At 37.1% G+C, this 25866-nt stretch overlaps 1 protein-coding gene across 3 annotated transcripts in view; it reads left to right on the forward strand.

The window, feature by feature from the left end:
- EIF2AK4 (eukaryotic translation initiation factor 2 alpha kinase 4) overlaps positions 1 to 25370 on the forward strand; it is a 38883-nt gene extending 13513 nt beyond the window's left edge. The window contains exons 13-39 of one of the 3 annotated variants that reach the window (XM_065686671.1): positions 226 to 295; positions 943 to 1026; positions 1995 to 2117; positions 2585 to 2689; positions 2927 to 2984; positions 3683 to 3762; positions 4453 to 4554; positions 5170 to 5220; positions 6171 to 6407; positions 7010 to 7085; positions 7990 to 8111; positions 9125 to 9174; positions 9268 to 9436; positions 9908 to 10024; positions 10669 to 10734; positions 11300 to 11470; positions 12028 to 12162; positions 12328 to 12435; positions 13221 to 13250; positions 14975 to 15061; positions 17501 to 17613; positions 19194 to 19252; positions 20430 to 20527; positions 21981 to 22049; positions 22313 to 22357; positions 23496 to 23620; positions 24871 to 25370. In XM_065686671.1, coding sequence (XP_065542743.1) covers positions 226 to 295; positions 943 to 1026; positions 1995 to 2117; positions 2585 to 2689; positions 2927 to 2984; positions 3683 to 3762; positions 4453 to 4554; positions 5170 to 5220; positions 6171 to 6407; positions 7010 to 7085; positions 7990 to 8111; positions 9125 to 9174; positions 9268 to 9436; positions 9908 to 10024; positions 10669 to 10734; positions 11300 to 11470; positions 12028 to 12162; positions 12328 to 12435; positions 13221 to 13250; positions 14975 to 15061; positions 17501 to 17613; positions 19194 to 19252; positions 20430 to 20527; positions 21981 to 22049; positions 22313 to 22357; positions 23496 to 23620; positions 24871 to 24925 — 2605 coding nt within the window. In that variant the 3' untranslated portion in view covers positions 24926 to 25370. Of the gene's footprint in view, positions 1 to 225; positions 296 to 942; positions 1027 to 1994; positions 2118 to 2584; positions 2690 to 2926; positions 2985 to 3682; positions 3763 to 4452; positions 4555 to 5169; positions 5221 to 6170; positions 6408 to 7009; positions 7086 to 7989; positions 8112 to 9124; positions 9175 to 9267; positions 9437 to 9907; positions 10025 to 10668; positions 10735 to 11299; positions 11471 to 12027; positions 12163 to 12327; positions 12436 to 13220; positions 13350 to 14670; positions 14781 to 14974; positions 15062 to 17500; positions 17614 to 19193; positions 19253 to 20429; positions 20528 to 21980; positions 22050 to 22312; positions 22358 to 23495; positions 23621 to 24870 lie in introns of those variants that run through there. The other 2 variants (XM_065686669.1, XM_065686672.1) reach the window with 2 other exon arrangements.
- Positions 25371 to 25866: the final 496 nt, after the last annotated feature.

The following is a 25866-nucleotide window of genomic DNA, read 5'->3' on the forward strand; positions in this document are numbered from 1 at the left end:
TGCAGAGATAAACCTTTCCTTTAAAAGACAGGGATGACAAAGGAAGTGTTATTTGCAAGCAGGATACTTTTGGGGGTTTTATTTTGGTTTGCTGTTTTTGTCTAAGGCATATGGAAGGTCTTTAACAGAAGCTTAGATTTTTCTGTTATTTTTTTTCTTTCTGCAAATAGTTTCCAGATTTCTCAGCACCCAAAACTTTTTCTTTCCGTTCTCTTTTTTAAACAGGCCAACCACAGATTCTGAAAGTGAAATAATTTTTGATAACGAAGATGAAAACAGTAAAGGTCAGCTTCCAGTAAGTATAAAGATAAAGCTAGTGAAAATAAAAAGATCATAAAATAGTCTTTGACAAGCAAAGAGGTCAGTTGAGAAGTTTCGTTTCAGTTCTGGTTTAAGTACAGAACCACATATGGTTATGTTCCATCAGAGTAAATGTGCCATCGTGAGCTGCATTTACAGAATCATAGAATCATTAGGGTTGAAAGGGACCTCTGGAGATCAACTGTTTTTTTGTCACTATGTTCATATCAAAATGGTTGGGTGGGCTGGAGGGTGCATTGTTAATTCTATTAAGTAGACTTTGTATGTTTTAATCTGAAATTTTTTATTATTTTGGGGTTTTTAAACATGACACACTTTGAGATTTATGTTTCACCCAGATCTTCTTGAATGTTTTTCCTCCAGTGTGTTGTGATGGCAAAACATTACTTGTTCTCACTTTGAAAATGAGAGTTGGGTCACACCTGGTTTTGTAGTTTATTTAGAAGCAGTGGCATTACAAAAATGTCAGTAAATTTTTTTTATAGATTTTTATGTTATTCAAACCTAGTCACAAAAATTGACATCAATACGTTTCAGCCATTAGAAATAGTAATATGCATATAAAAATCTCTGGATGGCTTCTTAAAGCTAACTGTTCTGTTACTCTTAATTGTGATAAAGGATGAAGAAGGGCATGAAAAGAATAGCCATGGAGGAGAAGACAGGGCACCAGTCATTCAGACAGTGCATTACCTGTACATTCAGGTACAAACTTACTTGAATTTTCAGATAAAAGGATACTGCTTATTCCAGCCTGCAGAGATTAATTGCTGGTTTTCATGAGGGAAGTCATGACCTTTAAAATTGCAGATGAGGCCAAGATCAGTCTTGGTTTTGCAATTGACTGGTTTTCTGAAAGGCTTGGCTGGTGGCAGCGCACATGGCTTGTTATGCCTTCTAAGGCTCTTTAGTTAGAATCATATAATCAGCTAGGTTGGAAAAGACTTTTAAGATCATCAAGTCCAACTGCTACACAGGGACTACCAAGACCACCACTAAACCATGTTACTAAGGGCCTTGTCTACACATTTTTTGAACAGTTCTAGGGACAGTGATTCTACCACTTCCCTCAGAAACCTGTTCCAATGCTTAATCATCCTTTTGGTGAAGAAATTTTTCCTAATATCCAGTCTAAACTTACCCTGGTGCAGCTTGAGCCCGTTATCTCTTTTCCTATCACTTGTTACTTGAGACCGACCCCCACCTCACTACAACCTCCTTTCAGGTAGTTGTAGAGAGCAATAAGGTTCCTCCTGAGCCTTCTCTTCTCCAGACTGAACATCCCCAGTTCCCTCAGCTGTTCCTTATAAGACTTGTGTGCCAGGCCCTTCATATTGCCTTCTTCTGGACTCACTTCAGTGGCTTGGCTGCTTTTGTCTTGTTTTTAACATTTATGTTCAGAATATGCTACTCTGCAAGCTCGTACTGTTGTCCCAGAAAATGGGATAGGACCCAGTGAATGTGAATGTAAGTGAATGTATTTTTTCTAGCTATAAAAGACAGCTCTCGGGAAAATTGCAAACAGTTGAATATTTTGGTGATACTGTTTGCTCCTGACCTGTGTGTTGCAGGACCAGCCATTAATGTGCACATAGATACAAGTTTTTGATGGTCTGTTTTCTTGACAAAACTGCTCTTTCTTCCCTTTGTCCCCTACCACTGCACGACTGAAGATGGAGTATTGTGAAAAGAGCACATTAAGGGATACTATTGACCAAGGATTATATGAAGACACCAGTCGGCTTTGGAGGCTTTTCCGAGAAATTTTAGATGGGTTAGCTTATATCCATGAAAAGGTTAGTAAGTACGACATTTATGACCTGTCCATAATAGCTATGTAATATCTTTTTCTGTATGGGTTTCTTCATATTCTGTTTGTTTTGGGATGTTTATTAGCAGGGTTTGTTCCTTGCCCTTCCCATTATTAATCTGTTCTAGGGGTTTAGAATACTTTATCATAAATCTGGATTTTATAATGAACCACTTCAGATTTTTCCCTTTGTCACAAAAATTTGATCACCTTTTAAAAACTTTTGGTTTTTTTTTTTGGTATCTGGTGGCACTGGTTATTGTTTCTAGCTTCGGGGCTAGAGTCTGTAGTCATACTTCAAAATTAAGTATCAAGGACTTGATTACAGTGGGAAATCTACTGCATTAAAAGTATGTAATATGATTTTTCCAGTCTGTTACAGAGTTTTAGTTTGAATTGTGTTTATTGTTTAATATTCTATTAGTCTTTATTTTTTTTGTTCTGCTATAATAGGGAATGATCCACAGAGACTTGAAACCTGTGAACATTTTTTTAGATTCAGATGATCATGTCAAAATCGGTGATTTTGGTTTAGCTACAGATCATCCAGCAAATGCAGTAAGTACAGCTGAAAGTGAATGAAAAACCTCCTTGAATTTGGTGTTGCAATAACATGAAAGTTGAAAATAAAACATAAAAATATAGTTCTCATTGGACTTTATATTGTGAATGCCATAAACTTGTTTGTTTCTAGGGTTCTAGAGTTAAACCATGTATTGTCAATCAAAGCACTAAGAAAAGCCAACAGAAGCATTTCAAGTGCCGTTTACAGTATGTCTGTTTTCCTGATTTCAGGTGGTCTCTAAACAAGAAGAAAATCACTCTGATAGTTCTGCTATGTCTGACCCATCAGGTTAGTTTGCGTAGCAGCTTATCCTAAGTTATTTTAAGCCATCACTTTTATTTTGCAGTCTTGTATAATCTTAGAACTTCCATTCATTCTTTGAAGATAAAACTTTTTTTATTTGGTGTGGGGGGGAAACAACCTCCAACTTTGGGTAGATATGCTACATTTAATCTTTCGGTTTTGACAGGTATCTAAAAATTAATTTGCTTCCACTGCTAGCCTTTTGCCGTAGATATCAGTGCTTTTCTCAGAGTGAGGTGTATAGAGATCACATATATCTGTTCCATTTGCGCTTCTGTTCTCTTGCCTGTGCAGGACAATTTCAGGAGTTAAGGGATTTTTGTTTGGTTGGGGTTTTTTTGACACCTGTAACAGGCTGAATTTTGTGTTTTGTGTAAACTTTGGTACATCGTGCGTCTTAAGATGAGTATAATAGATGTGAAATATAGTTGTATTACTTGTGTGCTGACGTACCGCAATTCTATCAAGTAATAGGTAAGTTTAGCTACTATAGATAGACATGGATACTTGACCTGTGAGGGGAAGAACTGTCTGTTTTGCAAACTGTTCTCGCGTTGGTTTCTCTGAAGAAGGACTGCCTTCCAACCGAGCATAAATGAGGAAAGAAAATGAGTGAGTCTTTTCTTGACTTTGACGCTGTATTTCTCTCACACTTTCTTGAAACTTTTTCTTTTGCCACATAGGTAATTTGACAGGGATGGTTGGCACTGCGCTGTATGTCAGCCCAGAGGTCCAAGGAAGCACTAAGTCTACATACAATCAGGTATGATTAGAATAGATTATTAAAACGTAGCATGGAATCCAAGGTACAATTTAGGTCATTCCTGCTCAATAAAGGTAAATTCAAGGTGGAACAGGGAGTGGGGGTACTGCTGTGATAAGCAAGGGAATGAAAAATACTCCTTTGAGAGGAGAGAAAGAGTGAAATGATGAGGGCAAGTCAGTTTTTCTGCCTGTGCTGTGACCATGACTAGGTGCAAGCAACTTCAATTTGAAAGCACGTGATCATGGAGGACCTTGAGTAAAAATGAGTAGGTTATAAATCTTACAGCCTTTAATGAAGGTAAAAAAGTCATCAGAAGTATATATTGCTCTCCTGGATTCCTAGACTTGATTTTTGGGAGGTGGGGATGCATTTTTTCTTTTTCATCTGCGGATCCTGTTTGTATGCAGAGATGAGCTGAATTTCAAAGCAGAAGTGTTTTCATAGAGGGAGGCCTTTACATCATGGCAGTGCTGTGATGATAAAAGGTATTGAAGTCTGACAGGTCTGGATTGTACTGTTTAACAAAAAAAACACAAAAACCAAAACAAAGCCACAAAAACCCCACCCCTATCTCTGGCTATATTACACTGTGAAATTTAGCCAAAACATTGCTATTTCTCTGCTATCATCAACTGCAGAGAATTCACAGGTATTACATTTAAGTTTCCTTTTTTTATTTTCCCTTAGAAAGTGGACCTGTTCAGTCTGGGTATAATATTCTTTGAAATGTCTTACCATCCTATGAGTACTGCATCAGAAAGGATCTTTGTTCTTAGTCAGTTAAGACTGGTAAGTACACAGATGCAAAAGATACTAATCCTTTGCATCAAATAGTTTAAGAGAAGTAGAAGGATGCAAAACAGAGTAAAGTGTTTCCACAAGGAGTGCTTAGGGGAAAAAAAAGTTTATAAAATACATAATAAAAAGTGAAAAATAAGATTGGAGCTGGTACTGACATTTCCTTAATGCACTGTGGTATTATCATCAGTCAGTGTTCTGTCTGTGAAATGAATTTTTATAGTGCAAAACATCAAAGGTGTAAACGTCAGATAAAGACATCATGTTTTCAGTACACCCACGTTTAGACCCAGTGAGTTGCTCTCAGGAACCAGTTGGTATTTGTAGTTGGTAAATGCTTGTGATTATGGGTTGTATCTTCATTGTACAAAACATCATAAAAGCATTTCAGTGACATTCATTTTCCTTTTAGCTCTTCAAACTGAAATTGTGTGTGGTTTTTTCTGTGGGTTTTTTTTGTTTGGTGGGTTTTGGTTGGGTTTTATTTTCCCATGAGCAATAAAAATACTTAGTTTCTCTGTTTAAATATGTAGAACTTAAAAATAAGACTGGCCTGAGCAAGCTGGACTGCATGTTATAATCATATGTGATTTTTGTTTTTTATAGCCTACTATTGTATTTCCTAAAGACTTTGATGAAGTCAGTCATGCAAAGCAGGTAATTTTGAAGATACTTTAATTATTAGGTATTCCCTGTCAAGAAACATTTATTATCATTTTTCCCCACTTAATTTTAAAATAGTGATCTCTTCCAAGTTCTTGTTACATGACATTGGAACAAAGTAAGGAGAAAAAAAATCTCAGCATACTACGTTGACATGGAATTATACAAAATTCCCTAAGGTCAATCATAAAGAAATGTGGAGTTCATGGGCATACCTTTTAAGCTCTGAGGGACAATTTTTGGCTAAGACAAATGCAGCTGTGTAGATTAACTCTTAAACTTTCAAAAGAAATCTGTGTCACAGAACAGAAATAGTTGTGCAAGCTAAATTGGCTGCACTGAGCTTGAAGAGTTGTCAAGAGCTGTTGTGAATGCCTCCATGGCAGACAAATGTGCAGTGTAATCTTCTCTGGACCATCTAGATAACTTCTATCTTGTGCTAATGGACTCTTTGTTGAACATTAGTGTTACCTTTTTGTCTGTTATGCCTGTGAAATGGCAGTCTGCCTGTTACTAGTACCATAAAAATGTTTCCCTCTAGTAAAGTTTACTGTAATATGCCAGGAAGATTCCCCCTTCTTTATTATGTGTAACTCTCAGATCTTTTTTGTTATGCATATGATTCTGCTTTCTTTGTTGATAAAGAGATGCCAGAGATAACATAACATAGAACAACAAAGGATACTACATATTTTATCATCCCGGGAGGCATATTTCTAAAAGCTTTAATGTTTTAGTAAATTTTATTCAAATAATAACACAACAAAAGATATTCAGAATTTTAAAACCAAAGAATATCCACCCCAAAAATTCAGATCCTGCTTCTTTGGTCCCCTGTAGAGTCTCATATTTTTTAATTAATATGAGGTGACTGGAAAGTTTGTTGTAAGTACTGCTAATGTCTGATTTTTTTCTAAACTATAACATTTGTATGTAATTTGTAGAGATCAGTTATTACATGGCTCCTGAACCATGATCCTGCAGCACGACCAACAGCCATGGAGCTGTTAAAAAGTGAACATCTTCCACCACCACAAATGGAAGAATCTGAACTCCACGAAGTACTCCACCATACCTTAGCTAACGTGGATGGAAAGGCCTACAGGACTATGATGAGTCAGATATTTTCGCAGCGTGTATCTCCAGCTATAGATTATACCTATGACAGTGATATGTTGAAGGTTTGTAGGTGTTTAGGGGATGCATGTTGTTTCAGTTTTTCCTGTGTTGGATTAAAAAAAAAGTTTATATGGGGAGACTCTAACATGTTTGAAATAATTGCATTCTCTCTTGAAATCAACCTTCACGTTAGATCCCATTTAAAGCTATTATCTGTACTATGTGCACTTGAATAACCACTTCCCGTTTAAACCTTAACATTCATTCTTCAAGGAAGAAACAAGCAATGTTTGATTATAGCAGCTAAAGCTTTAAGCTTATGTCCAGATGATTACTTTCTTTACTCTGAATTTCTGTCAAACTAATGCTACTTGTATCTGATTGCCAACAGACTGCATTGCCTCTGACTGTTTTCTTCCCTGTCTAATCATGGCAATCAAAGCAATCCTTCTTGGTTTCTCAGCTTTTAAACATTTCTAAATCTGAAGAAATACAAGGTACTATAGCACAATAATGCTTTTTATAGCTCTAGTTATTTTTTATTACAGGGGGATGAGATAGCAGAATGCTTATTGCCTATATTACATGGAATAATTACCTGTATTACCTGGAGTGTTCATGGCATGTAAATTATATATGTACTTTTTATTTGTGATGGTTTCAGGGTAGTTTTTCTGTTTGGGCAGCCAAGATACAGCAGCATGTATGTGAGATTGTCAGCCGGATATTTAAAAGACACGGTGGGTGTGTTCACCAGAGTTGTTCATTTAAATTCTTTTTATGATTGAATGGATTTAAGAGAACAAAATGGTTTTACTGCTGTCACAGAGTCAGAAGCTTCACAGACTTTGAAACATGTTTTCATTCTTCTGGGAAAAAACTGGGGAATGGGACATATATTTTTTTTCTGTTAGATTGTATTGCTGTCTCTAATGGTTAGAAGCATTTTCTTGTATTTGGGGTGCTTTTTTTCCCCCCAGTTTAAAGTTTATGTTGACATCTAATTGAAGAAGTGAGTAAAGCTTCCATAACAAAATAGCCATTTGAGAATCAGTAGAGAATTTAAAACAGGAAAGTATTTTTCAGAGATTAGTGATATTATTGTTAATAGTTAGGTTTCAATTAAGATTGGATTCATACAGATAGATGGTTGCAAAGTACAGCCAGAAAAAAAGGTATTAAATAATCTAAAGTGAACCATAAACACTTCAACTATGTTTTTGAGACACAGGATGCTATATGTCTGAACAATATTTGTTCTCCGTAGAAGTGCCTCTAGATCAGAACAGTACTAGTGGTATCTGTAGAGTTTCTTACGTGTTTCATACGCGTGCTTTTGTGAAAGGTGGTGTTCAAAGAGGGAGGCAAAGTGAGGATTCTGCTGGGGCTATGGAATTGGCAGTTCTCTGTTTCTCTGTGAGGGTGACTGCTGAGCCCAAGAAGCACGCAAGAAGGAACATGTGTTTGATAGCATTGTTTAAAGAGTGGAAGAGGAAAGTCTATTAAAGACACTTGAAATAATGTAATTTTTTAAAGGCATTGGTTGAAATTATCATGGTCTGCAAGACTGTTTGTGAGCTTGTTGTGTAAAGGAGATGTTACTTCTGAAATGGGATGTAATAGTATTTTACTGGTTTTGTGCAGGAGCCATCAAGCTGCATACTCCACTGCTAATGCCCAGAAATAAAAAACTATATGAACATAATGAAGCTTCCTATTTCATGGATCATAGTGGGATGCTGGTAATGCTTCCGTATGACCTCAGGGTAAGTAGTTTCCTCTCTGCAGGCAAAGCTGGGTTTGAAGAGTCCTGTGATATTTGTAGATACCTTTGATTCACTAGTGGCAAATCTGCTTTAAGCTTACACTGCTTCAGCATTTCAGAAGTATATCTTAACACAGGTAAAAATAATGCCATATTATAAGTGTAATCGATGTCACTGCTGGTTTGTGGAGTTTTTGTGGTTTGTTTGTTGGGGTTTTTTCTTCCGCATGTAAGAGACAAGACTTTTCCAGTGACCAGTGAAAATTCTAGTATTTACATCCCTTTCTTATTTATAGAGAATATGAGTAACAGTCTGTCCAGTTTTGTGTTTCTCAAACAGATGTCAAGGATCAGTCTACTCTTGGGAGGAATTGCTGTTTGAGTAGTTCAGATTTTACAGTCTGGGATTCCTCTTTCAGTCATACCACATTATGTGCAATGGTGGCCTCATTAATTACTTTGCATTTAATATCTAAATGCTTTGTGTTTTTCGTTTACTAGTGATGGTTAAAGAACATGACTTTTTATACTCCATTTCATTAATGTAAGGTCAGTTTGACTCATCCTTCCTTTGCATTTACAACATCAAGCTGTACAATATGATTCTTAATTAAGTTTGTGTGAGATCCACAAAATTGATTTTTCTGTAGGAGTTACTTGTTTGGAAAATGTGTCAACCAAAGATTTATTAAAAAATACTCCTTTTATGTAAGCAGCAGAACAATCTGCTTGTACATTTTAGTATTCTCATAGTTGATTTATGATGCATTTTGCATGCAGTAGGGTAATTAAGAAATGTCCTTGTGTTCCTCTCCAAGCTCTTCTAGGAACTTGGCAGGGGGGGAAATGTTATTTAAAACTTGGAGCAAGGATGATTAATATTACTTGGCTATGGCAAATATTTAAGGCACTTACAGATGTGAGAGTACAAGTGTTACTGCATGGTAGTAATTAATCTCCAGAGCCTAGTCAGAATGTCTTGTTTCAACAATTTATATCTATTTTGTTTTTCAGATTCCTTTTGCAAGATTTGTAGCTAGAAATAACATATCAAACTTGAAAAGGTAAGGGACATAGAGATAACATTTTGCACAAGTGCTGTGCTTAATGACAGTGACCTCTCAAAAGGCTGATTCTTTCTTCAATGTTTCCTTTAGATACTGTATAGAGCGAGTTTTCAGACCTCGGAAGTTAGACCGCTGTCATCCTAAAGAACTCCTAGAATGTGCATTTGACATCATAACATCTACTGGAAATAGCTTTTTGCCTATAGCAGAAACAATTTATGTCATTTCAGAAATCATTCAAGAGTTTTCAGTGCTACAGGTAGATGCTCTAATCATGCCGTTTGTTCTCTTTCCATCCTAAAATGTTAATCTAGGTAAATATTTACTGTCTTTAAAAAGGGTAGTTCCTTTAACCTTAGCTACAGAGCTGTTTTCACATTTTATCATTAGTCAATTATAGAACACTGTGATTTAAATAAAAAATACGTTTCGTGGGTAAACTTAAAATGAAGCATAGGTTTGTGTGCAAAGGAAATATTGAGTATTTACAGTGCCACTGAAGTAAAATATTTCTAATGTCAGGATTATTGTAGAATGGGACAAGCCTTGTCAGTCTTTAGTTACAGATGGGAGGCAAGGTGGTGGAAGGAGAGGTCTGAAGTGAGTTTTGAGCTAGTATTAAATCTTTAGAAATTATTATTATTGTTGTTGTTGTTAATGTGACTATTATTAAGCAAATGGGATGCAAGTAAAACTTTTTCTTTCTTCTTTTTTGTTTATCTTTTGCTAGGAAAGAAATTACACTATTTACTTGAACCACACTGCCTTACTGAAAGCTATACTTTTGCACTGTGGGATACCAGAGGATAAACTCAATCAAGTCTACATCATTCTGTATGATGCTGTGGTAAGTGATTAGTTATTGATCTAATCTCTATAATCATCACTGTAGAGTATCTTATTCTGTGGAGTTGTCTCTGAAAATGAGTAACAGTCCATTGCCAGCATACCCAGGAAGATCTTGCTGATATATAAAAAAACAAACTATCTTTGGGCTGTAAACTTAGATTAATTCCTCTTGTGTTACTTCTGGGATGTTTTCAGATGTTTTAAGATTTTTAGATGTGTATTTATGAGATAATTGTTCACCTGTGTAACTAAGAACTTATAGGCAATTCAATAAAAACTTTAAAATGTATCTTAATATCATGTTGGTCTTTCCTACTGTATAAGCAGAGAAAATAGATGAAATCCATTTGAATAATTAAGGTAATGTTTAAATCCCAACAAAATGCATGTCTGCATAAGCACAGCTTAAGTTGGTATTTGTATGCTTTTTGTTGCTTAGTGAAATGAAGCTGAGTAAGGCTTCACTACATTATTGGTGGAAAATATGTTATTTATTGGTTTTGTTCTTTTCCAGTATTATTGCAGTTTGTAAGTGCAACAGTTAATTAAAAGCATTGGAAAGTTGTGTTTTAATTTTTCTCAGCAATAGTAATTTTCTGGTAACTCAGTTGCTGAACATGTTTGAATCTGTTTCTTTTGTAGACTGAAAAGCTAACTAAAAGAGAAGTAGAAGCCAAATTCTGTAATCTTTCTCTCACATCAAATAGTGTAAGTAATTTTAATTCAGTGATAATTTCTCTGTAGCTTGCTGTAAGTCAGTAATACTTTATTTATTTTGCAGATTAATCAGCCAGAGTAAGTACAATAAATGGTTACATCTGTTATTCAAAATAGATCAGTCTAATTGGAAGTGGGTCTGATTTTGTTCTGTCTTCTTTCTAAAAGTCGGTATTGCAACTCTCCAAGTTTCTTTCTGCTTTTAAAAATATTTTTTGGACTGTGGAAGCAATTGAAGGATAAACAGAATATTTTGCAGTGGTATTTAGTAAAAAAAAACCTGAGAGAAACTTGAGAAAAAAAATAAAGTCTGCAAATGTTGATGAATGTACATAGGGAGCTGAGGTTAACTTCTGGACACCCTGAGGAGTCTTACGCCTGTCCATTCCTTTCCTCAAGTCACTAGGTGAAAACAGGCTGCTAGGCTAAACAAACAAACAAGGCAGATATTTTATTCACACGAAGTCAAATATTTTTACGGTTTTTTTTAGATATGATCTGTTGTGAGTGCTGTCAGTGGTGCTACTTGTATTTTTTCTTTGGTTTTTGCTTTTAGCTTTCTCGACTCTACAGGTTCATTGAGCAGAAGGGAGAAGCAAGTAATGTATTTCCATTTTTAAACACAATGATAAAACAAAAGCCAGGTGTCACTCAGCTGCTGAAGCATGGCATGAAGGATTTAGAGGAAGTCATTGGTCTGTTAAAGCAACTTGGAATAAAGCTTCAGGTTTGTAAAATACTCTGCTAATAAATTAATGGCTTTATAGGCTGCTGGGCTTTGTAATTTGCCAGGAAACAAAGTAGTCATATTTTAGAACAGAAAAACCACATCGAAGTGTCTTTTGATGGCAAGTAATAATACTGGCACTGATTCCTTTTAAGACCTCTTCCAGTCAGAAGTTTCTGGTTTAATTTCTGTCTAATGACATACAGACTACTGTTTTTTTCTTCCCCAACTAAGACTGAAGACATCACTTAGAGCGTAAAGGAATTTCTACATTTTGAAACAAAACTAAATATTTTAAAAATACAGAAAGCTGTTGACTACTGAAGGCCTCCCCACCTCCACCTTCCTTGAGGCTTGCTGTTTGGGTTTTGTGCTGTAGGTCTCTTGGGACGCTTTAAGATTAAAACATGATTTCCTTATTTTTATCTAAGGAGTGTTTCTGTATGTATTCCTTATGTACGAACAGTGTTTTCAATCCTTGCTGTTAACAGGAAATCAATTATACTAACTATAATACTGGTAAAGGTCTTGTACACGTACTCATTTTTATTTTACAGGTTTCTATAAATCTGGGGCTTGTTTACAAAATACAGCAGCACAATGGAATTATCTTTCAGTTTATAGCATACATCAAAAGAAGACAAAGAACTGTGCCTGAAATTCTTGCTGCGGGGGGCAGGTATGATCATCTGGTATGTACTCATTTTATTTATTTATTTACTTATTTAAACCATACTCATTTCTATCTATCTATTTGTTTCTTTCTTTATTTTAACCATGAAAAAATGAAACACCTTTTTGACATTTTGCAGAGATAATTATTTGGGTCTTCCACTTTGTTTTTGTCTTGTTTTCAGATTCCACAATTTAGAGGGCCACAGATGGTAGGACCTGTTCCTTCAGCTGTTGGAGTCAGCATAGCTATAGATAAAATAACTGCTGCTGTTTCCAGTGTGGAGGATTCTGTAAGTCTTTGGAGGGGGGCGGGATATAGGGGCTTTGTTTGTTTACTCCTGACAGTTTACTAACCTAATTGTAGCCACAGATGGGTAAAAAAGAAGATGTTCAGCTGTGTCCCAAAATAATAGCAAACTGAAATAGACAGTAAATATCAAGATTACCTGTTTTCTTCTGTGTTTCTCTGCGGAGAATTATTTAGTTTATTAATAGAAATATATTACTTAATAAGAATTAGGGAAAGAGAAGAGGATCTTCAGGCTTATACCCCTTTTTATAAAATTTAAATGAGGCATCTTCCTAAGCCTGTAGATTGTTTCAGATAGAAGAGTACAACTGTAGTAGCTAATAAGTGTTACTTTGCCCCTACCACTTCTGCCCTTATAGAAGTATGGAAGGTGGAGATGGAAAGAAACTTAAGAAAATGGACTACTTTGTACAGTGTCACATGGTTTCACTTGGTTGTGGAATGTGCATTTTATAAACTTCTCTTTATACGAACAGATTAACATTGCTAAGCGGAATAGGAAGGGAAGAACAGAATAGGCTAGGATACTTTGCAAGCTGAGGCTGTGCAGATGCTTTTTATCAAAGAGCAAGCTTCAGTGACTCTCAAACATGCTCAGGTGGATTGTGGCTCTGCGAAGAAATGGATCTAACCCGTTTCTTCAGCTCGATTGATTTTGAAAACCATTAGCATATTTACCCTCTTTGTTACTTTCACTGCCTTATGAAGGGGGAAAAGGAGGTCTTGTGGCTAATATTGTCCCTCTTGTTTTTACTTTCCCTTCAGGTTTCTGTCAGCTCATGTGACCTGCTGGTTGTAAGTGTTGGTCAGATGTCCATGGGTAGAGCTATCAATATTGTTCAGAAACTCTGGACTGTAGGAATTCCAGCCGAAATAATGTATGACTGGTCCCAGGTAGAATTTCTGTCTCTCTGTGTTAATTGTGGTGTTGATTTCTTTAAGATTAGTGAAGCCTGAGACTGCCCTTTTTCAATTTTTTCTAGGGTTTTTTTATGAGTTATTAAGTAAAACTGAGCATATAGCATGTTGTTCAGATGCAATGACTGTCAGATTCACTGGACTTGCAGCATTCTTCCTCTGTACATCCCAGAGTACCTAGAAGTGCGATGGAGTATCTTTATGCACTCCTCTAAGCAGGAATAAATTAAGTGAGCTTCCCTAATTATACGAGGAGAGCAGAGTCCAAGGCCTGTTGAAATCAAAGGGGGAAAAGTTGCATAATGAATTTAAAATTACTGTAGCCCAAATTAAGTGGAGATGTTTCAAAGCACAAGCATATTTGTACCAGTGAAGGCGGTGAATTTTCCTTTTAGTGAGGGCTGCAAGTAGAATCCCTGAGTTAATCCTTAATAAAGGGCATGTCTAGAACGGAACGATTGTATTGACTTTTAAATCTATCCACATGGCTGAAGACTAGTAGGTACAGGGGGAATATTGACAGCATTTGACTCTTAGAAAAAGTTTAGTAGACTCAGCTACTAGATATACTGTGGGGTACCCATGTTGTTCCTGGAGAGACATGTGGTAAGAGGGAGAGAAAGGGGCAAGCTGAGTTGTGCTCCTTTTGTCTGCAGCTGAAACCAAACAGAGCTTTATCCCCTTCTGCCTTAATGGAGTAGGGAGCTCCATGGCAATGAGGAAGTCCCTTTCAATAGCAGTGGAAGTTACCTGAGGATTATGAGTCTGGGTCACCTTTAATTACGCCAGTTGGTGACTAACAGAAGAAATGCTGTGCAGTTGTCCATTCTGATTCATGTGCTGCAGAGCAGACAGTTTTGAGCTCACTCTCTTAATTGCCTGATTTCTTTGTAATCCTTCACCGTAACATTTCCAATGGCTTCAGTCCCTCAAAACTAAAAAAATCCAGATCATAATACTTTTTCTATGATCACCCTGGGCTCTCTTCTTCTTGCAGTTCTTAAAAGTAATGAAGATTTTGAGTAGTTCTTGTCTCTGTCTAATGCTGTCTTGCAGCCCACTCCTAAGTCAGCATAGCAAGCCCTTCAGTAAAGCTGACTTACATCATTCTCAACCCTGATAGTGATGTAAGGCAGCCTCAGGCTTACGACTGGAGTCAGCTTTCATGACACAGTACCAGTCATGCAGGACTGACATATTACTGAAAGTTGCAGCGAGTGGGGTGGTGGCTGTTGGATAAATATTCAGATGTTACGTTGCACATTTTTACAGTTACCTGTAAAATCTTTTCTTCTAGATCCAGCTAGCCCTTCCATGTGGGAATTAGGACTGCGAGGCTTAGACATTCTCTTTGTCTAGTGTAGACTTAAACAGATTTCAACTTTCAAGGAGCATCAGGTGTATAAATGTATGTGTGATGAAGTTTCAGCTCTTGGACTTGTTAACAAAGCTTTCTTCTCTTAGAGGCTTACATAATCAATGTAGCTGCTGCATATAAAGTTGTTTTAATGAAGAACAGAAGACTTAAGTTTATTGCTTAAGTGATAATTTCATAATCTGTCAAATTTCGGTCCCATTCCCCTGCCCTGTTCCCATTTCAGTCGCAAGAAGAACTGCAAGAATATTGCAGGTGCTCTGGGATTATGTATGTGGCCCTTGTGTCAGATAAAGAAGGAAGTCATGTGAAGGTGAGTGTGGGACCAGAGGATGCTTGATGGTGTTACAGACTTATAATCTGTTCTGCATTTCTTTTTTTAAGATCATTATTATTTTCACTGAAGTATCCAAGTAGATGAAATTCGGTAAATACAGTTTCACTTGCTAAGTAGTGGAAAGTTTTTCTGAGGCTTTTTATCCCTCCATAACACTGTTATTTACAGACCCCCTTTCCTCTAGGAAAGTCCAAAAAGAAATGCAAACATGCTGACTTTGAGTCATTGGTGTCTTTATATGGAAAAAAGTTTCTGTTGTCTTTGATTTCTTTGAAACTACAATAATAATGAGATGGCTCAGTGATGTTTCCAGTTGTAGCTTTCCATGATACAAAACAAATACAGAATGATAGAATAGTTAGGGCTGGAAAGGACCTCAAGATAATCTAGTTCCAACCCCTCTGCCATGAGCCTCACCCTAGACCATGTTGCCCAAGCCTTGAACACTGCCAGGGATGGAGCATTTACCACTTCTTTGGCAACCTGTTCCAGTGCCTCAACACCCTCACAGGGAATAACTTCTTCCTTATATCCAACCTGAAAATATAAAATTACTAAATATAAAGATAAATACAAAGACAGCTGAAACATAAATCTAAATAAATCCATGTAGTTCAGACAGGTAGGGTCTGAACCACATTCCTTGTATCTGTAAGTTGAGGTTAAAATGGAAAGTCTGGACTGTGTCAGAAGGTGAATTACCACTTTCTGTGCTCTGCAGTCTGTGTTTTTTTTTTTAACTTCCAGAAGTTAAAAGTTTTAAAATATTATTGATTCTGGATCATTAGAAAAAAGATCATTAGTTTTGGAATAAAAATTCCTTCTTTGACTGAAAGGAATTTGGGATTGAGTGCGCCCTTAGCAAGTTTGCTGATGACACCAAGCTGTGTGGTCCGGTTGATATGCTGGAGGGAAGTGATGGCATCCAGAGGGACCTTGACACACTTGTGAGGTGGGCTGATGCCAACCTTATGAAGTTCAACCACAAGTGCAAGGTCCTACACCTGGGTTGGAGCAATCCCAGGCACAGCTACAGGCTGGGCAAAGAAGAGATTCAGAGCGGCCCTGCAGAGAAGGACCTGGGGGTGTTGGTCGATGAGAAAATGAACAGTGTGCGCTGGCAGCCCAGAAAGCCAACCGTATCCTGGGCCGCATCAAAAGGAGTGTGACCAACAGGTCAAAGGAGGTGATCCTGCCCCTCTACTCTGCTCTTGTGAGACCTCACCTGGAGTATTGTGTGCAGTTCTGGTGTCCTCAACATAAAAAGGACATGGAACTGTTGGACCAAGTCCAGAGGAGGGCCACGAGGATGATCAGGGGACTGGAGCACCTCCCGTATGAAGACAGGCTGAGGAAGTTGGGGCTGTTCAGCCTGGAGAAGAGAAGGCTGCGTGGAGACCTCATAGCAGCCTTCCAGTATCTGAAGGGGGCCTATAGGGATGCTGGGGAGGGACTCTTCGTCAGGGACTGTAGTGACAAGACGAGGGGTAACGGGTTAAAACCTAAACAGGGGAAGTTTAGATTGGATATAAGGAGGAAATTCTTTCCTGTGAGGGTGGTGAGGCACTGGAATGGGTTGCCCAGGGAGGCTGTGAATGCTCCATCCCTGGCGGTGTTCAAGGCCAGGTTGGATGAAGCCTTGAGTGGGATGGTTTAGTGTGAGGTGTCCCTGCCCATGGCAGGGGGGTTGGAACTAGATGATCTTGAGGTCCTTTCCTACCCTAACTATTCTATGATTCTATTCTATGAAAAAAAGTAACCATTTGACAGCATCTGGATGGCCATGTGACCTGGTCAGTGGGCATTACAAAAATATTTTCCACTTACTACTGGCATTGTCATTATAACTGTGCAATAACTGTATAAACAAGTAGATTTTGATGATGAGGATGCAATATATCAATGTGTTCCACGAGACTATTACAGAGCACTTTTTTGAATACAGCTTTATTGAAGCAAAACCAACAAAGAACATGCTAAGGAGGTGTTGTTACCAAATAAGATGGAATAGATACTCAAAGTTTTGAATGTTTGAGTCTGTAACTCATGCAAACTGAAAGGCAGGCCTTATTCTAATATAATTCCTTAACTAAAAAAAACCCAAACCAAATATGCTATTACTTATGTGGTATTTGCACCGGTGAACCATTCTGTTAAAAAATTATTGCATACTAAATACAAGTAACCAAACTATTTTAAGCTTTGGGAATGCAGAGGAAATTGGTTGGGGGAAAAAAATGTCTAATCAGAGATTTAATTGGCAGTGGTTGATTGGTCATGATGTTAGCTTCATACCTTTGACTGCTTCACCTTAATGAGAGAATACTCCAGTTTGGTTTTGACTAAATTTGGTAAGTTTATTCATATGCTATTTTAAGAATCAACAATCTTAAGACTCACTGAACTATATCATAGGTGAAATCCTTTGAGAAAGACAGACAGACGGAGAAAAGGATTTTAGAATCTGACTTACTAGATCACCTTATGCAGAAACTGAAAACTAAAAACTGTGATGAAAGATGTAGTAGGTAAGTAACATAAAATGTCAATGTGAATAGTCAAAATCAGAAGTGAATGTGTGTTTTAGTGAAATAATTTGATGTGCTCAGTTAAATCTTGATTTTATTTGATAAAGAGAGCTTTGCTGAATTTCTTTTTAGGGGAAAAGACAGCAAAGGCTTGGTTATAGAATTCTATTGAGATTAAGAAAGAGACTGATTTCTGTAGCTGCTGTTACATTCAGACATCCGTAGTACTTCACAAATTAAAAGGCCATGCAGTTATCCAGCTCAAATGCTACCAGAACACCAGCATTGTCTTTCTGCAGCACTGCCAGCAAGTACCTGTTACTGACCAGAAGTCCCATTACATATACTGTGTAGTCAAAGACTTACAGGAGCAAATCTGAGGCAGTGTTGATATTGTAAAAATGAAGGTGTAGGACACTTGTACACCCTAGCAGGCGCAAATAAAAGTAAAACCTAGCAAAGACTTGGGGTACACAGCAACACCCCATCATCCTATCTTTGTTGACATTGCTATTTATTGTCACCAGTAGAAGTTAGTACAGAAATCACAGGAGAGGCTACACTCACACCTGTGTGCATAAGCAGTATAGCTGTTATTCACAAGTCTTTTGTAAATATAGAATTCTACACACATCTATATATATTTATATCTATATACATTTATATGTGTGTAAATCTATGTGTGTGTGTGTGTGTGTCCTGGCCGCAGGAACAGACATGGTTAGTCACACAAACTAGAATTCAAAAACTTAACACATTTGATGTGTGTAGTATTTCTGAATAGACTTAACAATAGAGGAAATTGTTAAGCTGGGAAATGCCCAGCTTGAGCAGTAGTTTCTGCAGGTCGTTGATGTCTCCTGCTACCTCTCCTACCCACACCTTCATTCTCATTTTTCTGGCTTCAGCCAGTCTTGGCATTTAACTTCGCAGCTTACGCAAGTCTCATGTGTTTTGTGACAGATCTACAAGATCTGTTAGAAGCTGTGAAAGAAAATAATTCTATCTAAAATTTACCTTATTTCTAGATCCTGAGAACAGAATATAGAAAATCCCATGTTTGGTAATACTAAACAGAGAAATGCAATAACTGTGATTCTAATAGCACTGGTAAATTTCTTTGTTAATGAATCCTGAATGTGCAAAGTAAAGAGATAAAAACCATCGGAAGCTTCTTTGAATATGTGTGATCTTAAACATAAATATTAGTTCAATACATTTAATATTATCTCACAGAAACCTGTAAGGAGTTGTAGATTAAATTAGTAATTTAGAGGAATATTCTTAAAATACAGTCTCTTATTAGCATCTAAATCAATCCTGCATGATGGGAATGCGTTTTTTGCGTCTGTAGGAATCACAAAGATTGCTTCTAGATCAGATTTTGCAATGTAATTTTTTTGCTATTTCTATCTGTTCCAGAATAGAATTTATTCTGAAGAATATGGCCATATCCATAGATTTTTTTATTTGTTAGATTGAAATAAGTATGTTTGTAAAATAACGTGAAACAATTTCTTATTACAGTATTTCTTCATTATTGTAAATCTGTTTCCCTAACCACTGTTGTTTATTTTTAGAGAAACCTCAGATAATCTTTCAGTACCAAATCAGAAGGGATCATTTACTAATATCTCAGGTACTTAGTTTCTAAGAACATACAAACTGTTTCTGATTAAAAATTGTTTTACAAGAAAATACTGCTAGAACATAAAATTCAAAAGTATTACCATAGTCAGAGCATGAAAATGTTTCCCAGCAGTGCCTCTGGTTAGAGACACTTCCTCCTAGTCTCAAATGTTGTTCCAAGTGATCTAAGTGTGAAATTTTCTCTACAAAGTGCTCAGAGCAATATACAGAATATTCCCCACATAAGCACTCATTGATGTAGTGATTCAGGAGGGGTGAAAAGCCAATACCCATGAACATTTCCTAGCTGAGGGGAAATTAAACATCATCTTGATGAAAAATGACATGACCTGTGATTGTTACAGTGCTGAGACCCATGTACATTGACCTACTGTTCTACTGAGATTTTTTTCTTCAAATGAAAATGCCTTTACATTTCTAGCTACAGATTTGCACTCCTTAGTCTGATACTATAAATTTGTATATAAATAATAATATCAAGCATTCATTGTGTGGATAAAATTTGACATTTTTGATAATTATTTTATGAAGTACTGATGATTCAGTGTGTGGTGGTGGTTGTTAAAGAAACACCTTTCCCCCCTTGCATAACAGGGAGAGAAAGAGGTGGCCATGCTTAACTTTATTATTCTTTTGTGTGTGTGTGTGTGTGTGTGTGTGTGTGTGTGTGTGTGTGTGTGATTACCAGAAGTGGTAATTTGGATTTTGAAATAAAGCCATTTCAAATTCTTATTCTTGTTATTTGGGTGAACTGGGGGCTGGGTTTGGGGTTTTTGTTTTGTCATTGACTCTGCTGTGGGACTAAGCATTAAATAGTTGCCTCATTCTTGTAATAGCTTTTCTTTTTTTTGGTATTAGGTATGCTACATTCCTATGTAAAATTCTGCAAGACATTTGGTACCATTTATTAGTTTCAGAGAACACTGATACAAAGTATCACATTTCCTGGTCTTACCAACCAGTCCTTCAAAGTCATAAGTGAGCATCTGAGAATGCACATGGATAAGTTTCACTATCCTATCTACTTGACTCGCTTTGGGGGGTTTTAGCAGTTTTTTGAACCCTTTACTATACAGATCTTAGTTTATTAATATTAGTGAATTTTCTGTTTCTTGCTACTTCTTGTGTAAAGGAATGTAATCTAAGAATATATGTTTGCATTTTAGGTGTATTTGAATCACATGGAACTCTTGCGGTGCCTAATGTTAGCGTTATAGCTCCTGAAAAATTATCTGCCAGTGCCAGGCGTCGTCAAGAAATTCAGGTATGCATACATTAAATAAGTATTAAGAGGTGATTCTTAAAAGTTAAGGAATGGTAGAATTCGTATTTTCACTATCACGTACCTTACAGATATACATCCTGTTCATTATTCATAAAGGAGGAAGCTCTTTACTGTAAAGGTGGTGAGGCACTGGAATGGGTTGCCCAGGGAAGCTGTGAATGCTCCATCCCTGGTGGTGTTCAAGGCCAGGTTGGACAGAGCCTTGGGTGACATGGTTTAGTGTGAGGTGTCCCTGCAGGGGGTTTGGAACTAGATGATCTTAAGGTCCTTTCCAGCCCTAACTATTTTATGATTCTATGGTTCTATTAAATAGACTATGAACAACACAAAGGGTTGAGAGCAAAGACCACCTTTTTATAACATTTTGGGTCTTGGGGATTAGCTGTGACATGGTTGCTCAGCCATCATTGTACATACATATTAGAAATCTTATTTTAGTAGGAACCATTTTTCTGGATTTTTTTATTTAGTAATTGTTGGAACATGTTAAAGGTACAAGTTTAACATGCTGTTAATCTGTAATATGTATGTAACAGATACTTACGTATTTCATTATGCTGTCACAAACTAAAGGTCTAAAAAAATATCAGATTTAAGCAAACAACCCTACCTAAAATGTAGTATTATAATAATGTAGAAAAGATGACATGATACTAGAAACAAACGTCAAGAGTTAGTCATTCATGGCTACTGGCTTCAAGATATTTAGAGTACATGGTAAAACATAACTGTAATATTATCACACTTTCAGCCCAAATGTGGGTGTGCAACAGAAAATCCTCCCTTATAAATAGTACTTGGAACCCAAATAAAGAAGTGGATGTTACTCTCTGAGCTTTGAGCTAAACAGACTTGCTGTTTTCAGGGGTTTCATACACAAAGGCGTCTTTCCAAAAGACAATATAGTGCAAGGCTGCAACTACATCTGTAAAGCACTACCTTTGCAGTATTGCTTGCTCTCGAAAAAAGTGTTGCAAGGCATGACTCATACCTTGGTTTGGCTTTCAAATGAGTTATCCTTCAACTAGATATGATTCACTGTATCCAGTCACAGGTTCTCATGTTCCTCTGAAAAGTTATTTAACACCCAGAAACAGAAGGGAAGTTTTTACTACATATGTGAGAATACACATTGTAATGTGCAGTTCTGTCTACTTTGGTACAGTATTACCAAGTATTTAGTACCAGTATTATCAGGTGTTTACCACTGCTGCAGGAGTGGCTCAGCCCCAGTCTTCTTCCTGTCTACTCATCAAGGATTATGGTGGAACTGTTACTGAAAATCATATTAAATGTGAATTTTAGTTTAAATATGATGTAGTTCTATATCTTGTGTTAGAAGCAGCCTCTTCTGTTAAAGTAAGTGTCACAGAACACAGTACCTGTGTCACAGAAGCAGTGTATTTTACTTTTGCCCATCTTTTGTTGCCAGGTGCAAACAAGACTTCAGACGTTTATTTCTAGCCTGCAACAGAAAACAAGTGAGATTGAGATTTTAGCAGTAAGTATTTGGCAGAAGCCTGAATTAATTTTAATTTCTTAATTGAATTGCATGATGCTGTTGCTGTCTGGATCTTTCCATAATGGAATCCGTCATGAAGAACTTATTTAAAATGCTTAAAACCTTGGTAAATTCCCAGTTCTACCAGCATGAGTGCTTCTTTGGGAATCAGAAGTCTGACTCCTTTCAGTATAGCTGAAATCTAGTTAGCAAACTGGTTAACAGAGCAACTGTAAAGTATTGATTTCTTCATATTCTTACAGGTAGACCTGCCAAAAGCAACTATGATACACTTCTTATCATTAGAGGTAAGCGACTAAACATTGTTGTTAAAACTCTAATAGAACAATAGATGATAAATTTTGTTTGTAATGAAGAGGACTGTAAGATTTGCCTATAAGTTTTTCTCCTCAAGGAGTCTGAATTAGGTTTTAAAACTGGTAAGAACTGTTTTTACCCAAGGAGCTTGACTCAAGCTAGAAAAATCCTTTTGTCAAGTGCCCAAGTTATGCATGACGGCATTAGGAAGTCCGAAGCCAAAGCTCTGGGTTTTGATTTGTTTTGGTTTATTGTGGGTTTTTTTTCCCCCAAGAACAGTTAACTGAAATGAATCCTTACTGCTCATTTTCAGAAGCCAATAAGCATTAATAGCAGTGTCAACAAAGATGTCTCTTAAAGCTGTTAATGAAGGAGGACCCAAAATACTGAGGCAGTTGCTTAGAGTACAGTGGCTGAAGTATCTTTTAATGAAGCCAAGATAAAAAGTTGATACATCAACATCATACTGACACCTTTTAACAACTCAGAAACTGCTTGTTGAGGTGAAAAAAAACCACCAAGGACAAAGCTCTCTTCTTTCCTCTAATGACAACAGTAGCTTGAAAGTCAGAACGTGTAGAGTGAGATGGATGCCTCCCCAACCCCCACAGAACAAACTCAAGAATGGCATCCTACCTGGAAGTGCTTTCATGCCTTTCATCTGCTCCTCTGAAGGAGTGTTTGTCTGGTCATCAGATCCCAGTGCAAGGTTTGAAAATATTTTCAAAATACTTAGTTTATCCAGTCTATCAAAATCATGGAGATAGTTTATCACCTTTTCCTTACCAAAACCAGGCACATGAACAGCTTGCATCATTCACTTTTGGCCACCCTTACACCACAGTTCTCACATTCTATCCAGCATTGTGAAACTGAGGGAGCCCTTTTCATTGCTTACACCTTTTTATTGCTAAACTACCTGTGTTAAGAAATTAGTGACCAGTTTCTTAGCACATTTAAAAAAGTCAAGATGCACGTGTTCTTTATATGAATTTTGTTTGAAACATGTTTAATTAAGGAGCGTTAACATTACACAGTGTTCAGAAGACTGAATCCTACTGGGTGAAGTGTTTCCTTCACAAGAGAATGTAAGACTGTATCATAGATCCTTGTCAATTTTATTTTTAGTTTGATGGAGATAGACAAGCCTTTGATGTTACTGTGAGACAGCTGATGTCACGATGGCCAAAACAGAGGTGTTCATACTTACAAGCAATTTGTGATGAAATTTATAGTATCAAAATGGAGAAGAGGTAAATTTGTTAAGTTCTTACATGTACATAAAATACCTCAATTATTTCTGCCTTCAAACTTTACTTAAATAAGCCGCTCTTAGTTTGTCCTCCCCTTTCCTGCTCCCTGAGGAAGAAAGAAATATTTCCCAAACATGTATAGTTCCTTGAGTATGGGAAAATTTTACTGGCCATCTAATCCCCACTTGTGGTCAAATGTAAATTCTTGGACGTGTACATTTTTTTTATTAGCCTTCTCAAGAAATTCTAAAACATGTTTGCACTGTTACCTCACTTGCTGCTTTGTTCCTAAAACTGAAGAGCAAACCATTGCATAGAGTCAGGTATACTGTTGTTCTGCAGAACAATACCTCTTTATATATCCTATATAAATATACTATATAAATCTATTTAATATACTACGCAAGAACCCTCTCTTCTCATCGGAGGGACTCGGCTTGCCTTTCAAAATTCATTTTAATTCCTCCTGCTTTGGAGGAATACTGTGGGAGTCTGGCATAGCTGACAGACTTTAAGCACAGTGCATGCCCTCCCAACATCTGCAGTAAAGCCCATTTGTTTTCTAAGCATAAAACCATTCATGTTCAACTTATAGTCTCCTTGTTGGATTCTGGCAAGGCTGAAAGAGTCTGACCACATCTGGTTTTAAGCCTCAAATTTGCATCTGTTGGCAGGTACTGGTACAGTTCAGTAAGACCTGGGTATTTATGTCCTGTTGGGGGTTTCATTTGCAATACATTTTCTTAAACCCATGTTCAGCATGAAGGTACTACTTAACCTTTAAATGAGACCAAAACCAGATTTTGATACCTTTTTCTTCAAGATGCACCAAAACTGCTTATATTTACCAAGGCAGCTAATATCATGTGAAACTCTGGTTTTTTCCTTCCTGTGGCTTGCAAGGCTGTGAGCAACAGAACCCAGTTATTACATCCAAATAGCATTCTATAATTTGGGGAATTTTACTGGGTATAAATGTAACACAATCCCTGACAAAGTCTTCCTTTCCCATCTGATGCCTGCACAGAGTACCACGTAGCTGCTACCCTTCGGATCACCAAATGAAAACTGAGCAGGCTAAATAGAAAGAGAATGAAGGGGAAAATTGCAGCCACATCCAAAGGAACTAAAACTTCTTGCTTTTCTACATCTTTGCTGTTAGCTTATTGCTGAGCTTTAAAAGAAGTAGTGTAGCTTTTGAAGCTGCAGTTCCAAAGCTTAAAACTTTTCTCTTTTCCTTCCCTCTGCAGGGTTCCTGCACTTATCCTGTACAGCTACCGAGATGAATACAAGGTTTTGTTTTAGTGCTTAAAGCATCATTTGCAGGATATGCTTTTACTAACAACAGCGTTTTGTCAAAAGTTTCAAAAAGCTGCAATAATTTACGACAGGCACCTACTGCCTTTTTATGTGTCCCGATTGAATTTCATGTGTAATATAAAATTGTAAACTTATGTCACATAGTGGAAATAAAAGTTTTATAGGCAATTAAGGAGCAAGTCTGACTACAGCAGCCACAGCCATGTATTACCATGCAATTCTCATCTCTTATGCCACAAAAGAGATTATGAGCTGTGAATGTAAAATTTCTTTTAATAGTTTCAGACTGGCTGTCAGCATGCAACAGCAGCACTGAAATTCAGTTCAAGGATCAGAGAGGATGCATTACCTTCTAACAAACTGTTTTAAACGTTTTTGAATAAGAGGTTTTATATAATAAAAGGTTTTGGCTACTGAGCCTTCTTGAGAAGTATACTGCAAGCTTTGTGGGGCGGGCTTTTTGAGTTGGTACAAGCCTGGCAGCCTACACTTGTCCTGCCTGTACTTCTGCATTCAAATCAGGCAGCTGCTTTCAGGGAGGTGAAATAAGAACTGATACAGGAAAAACTTGTTTCAGACCTAATGAACCTAAACCTAGGCCTTTTAGGAGAAGTAAAACCCTGCATATGCTAGAGCATAACCAAAGTTTAGAACTACCTTTCTTCACATGGGTCATCAGATCAAGTTTGAAGGTCACAGTGATGACGGGGATCTTAAAATTATCTTCCTGAAGCTAAACTGTAACACAACTCCATCACAAACAATGAAGCGGAGCAGATACAAAGATGAGTTACAGCAGCCATAGCTACCTATGCATTGTATTTCACAAAATACTTACAGAGTGAATATGCGGAAGTTAGACATTTCTGCAAATACACTGGTGTTGACCCTCCCTCCCCACCTGGTACCTTGTTTAAACAGCTTAC

This window comes from Lathamus discolor, chromosome 6 (genome assembly GCF_037157495.1).
Source record: "Lathamus discolor isolate bLatDis1 chromosome 6, bLatDis1.hap1, whole genome shotgun sequence".
Lineage (NCBI taxonomy): Eukaryota > Metazoa > Chordata > Aves > Psittaciformes > Psittacidae > Lathamus > Lathamus discolor.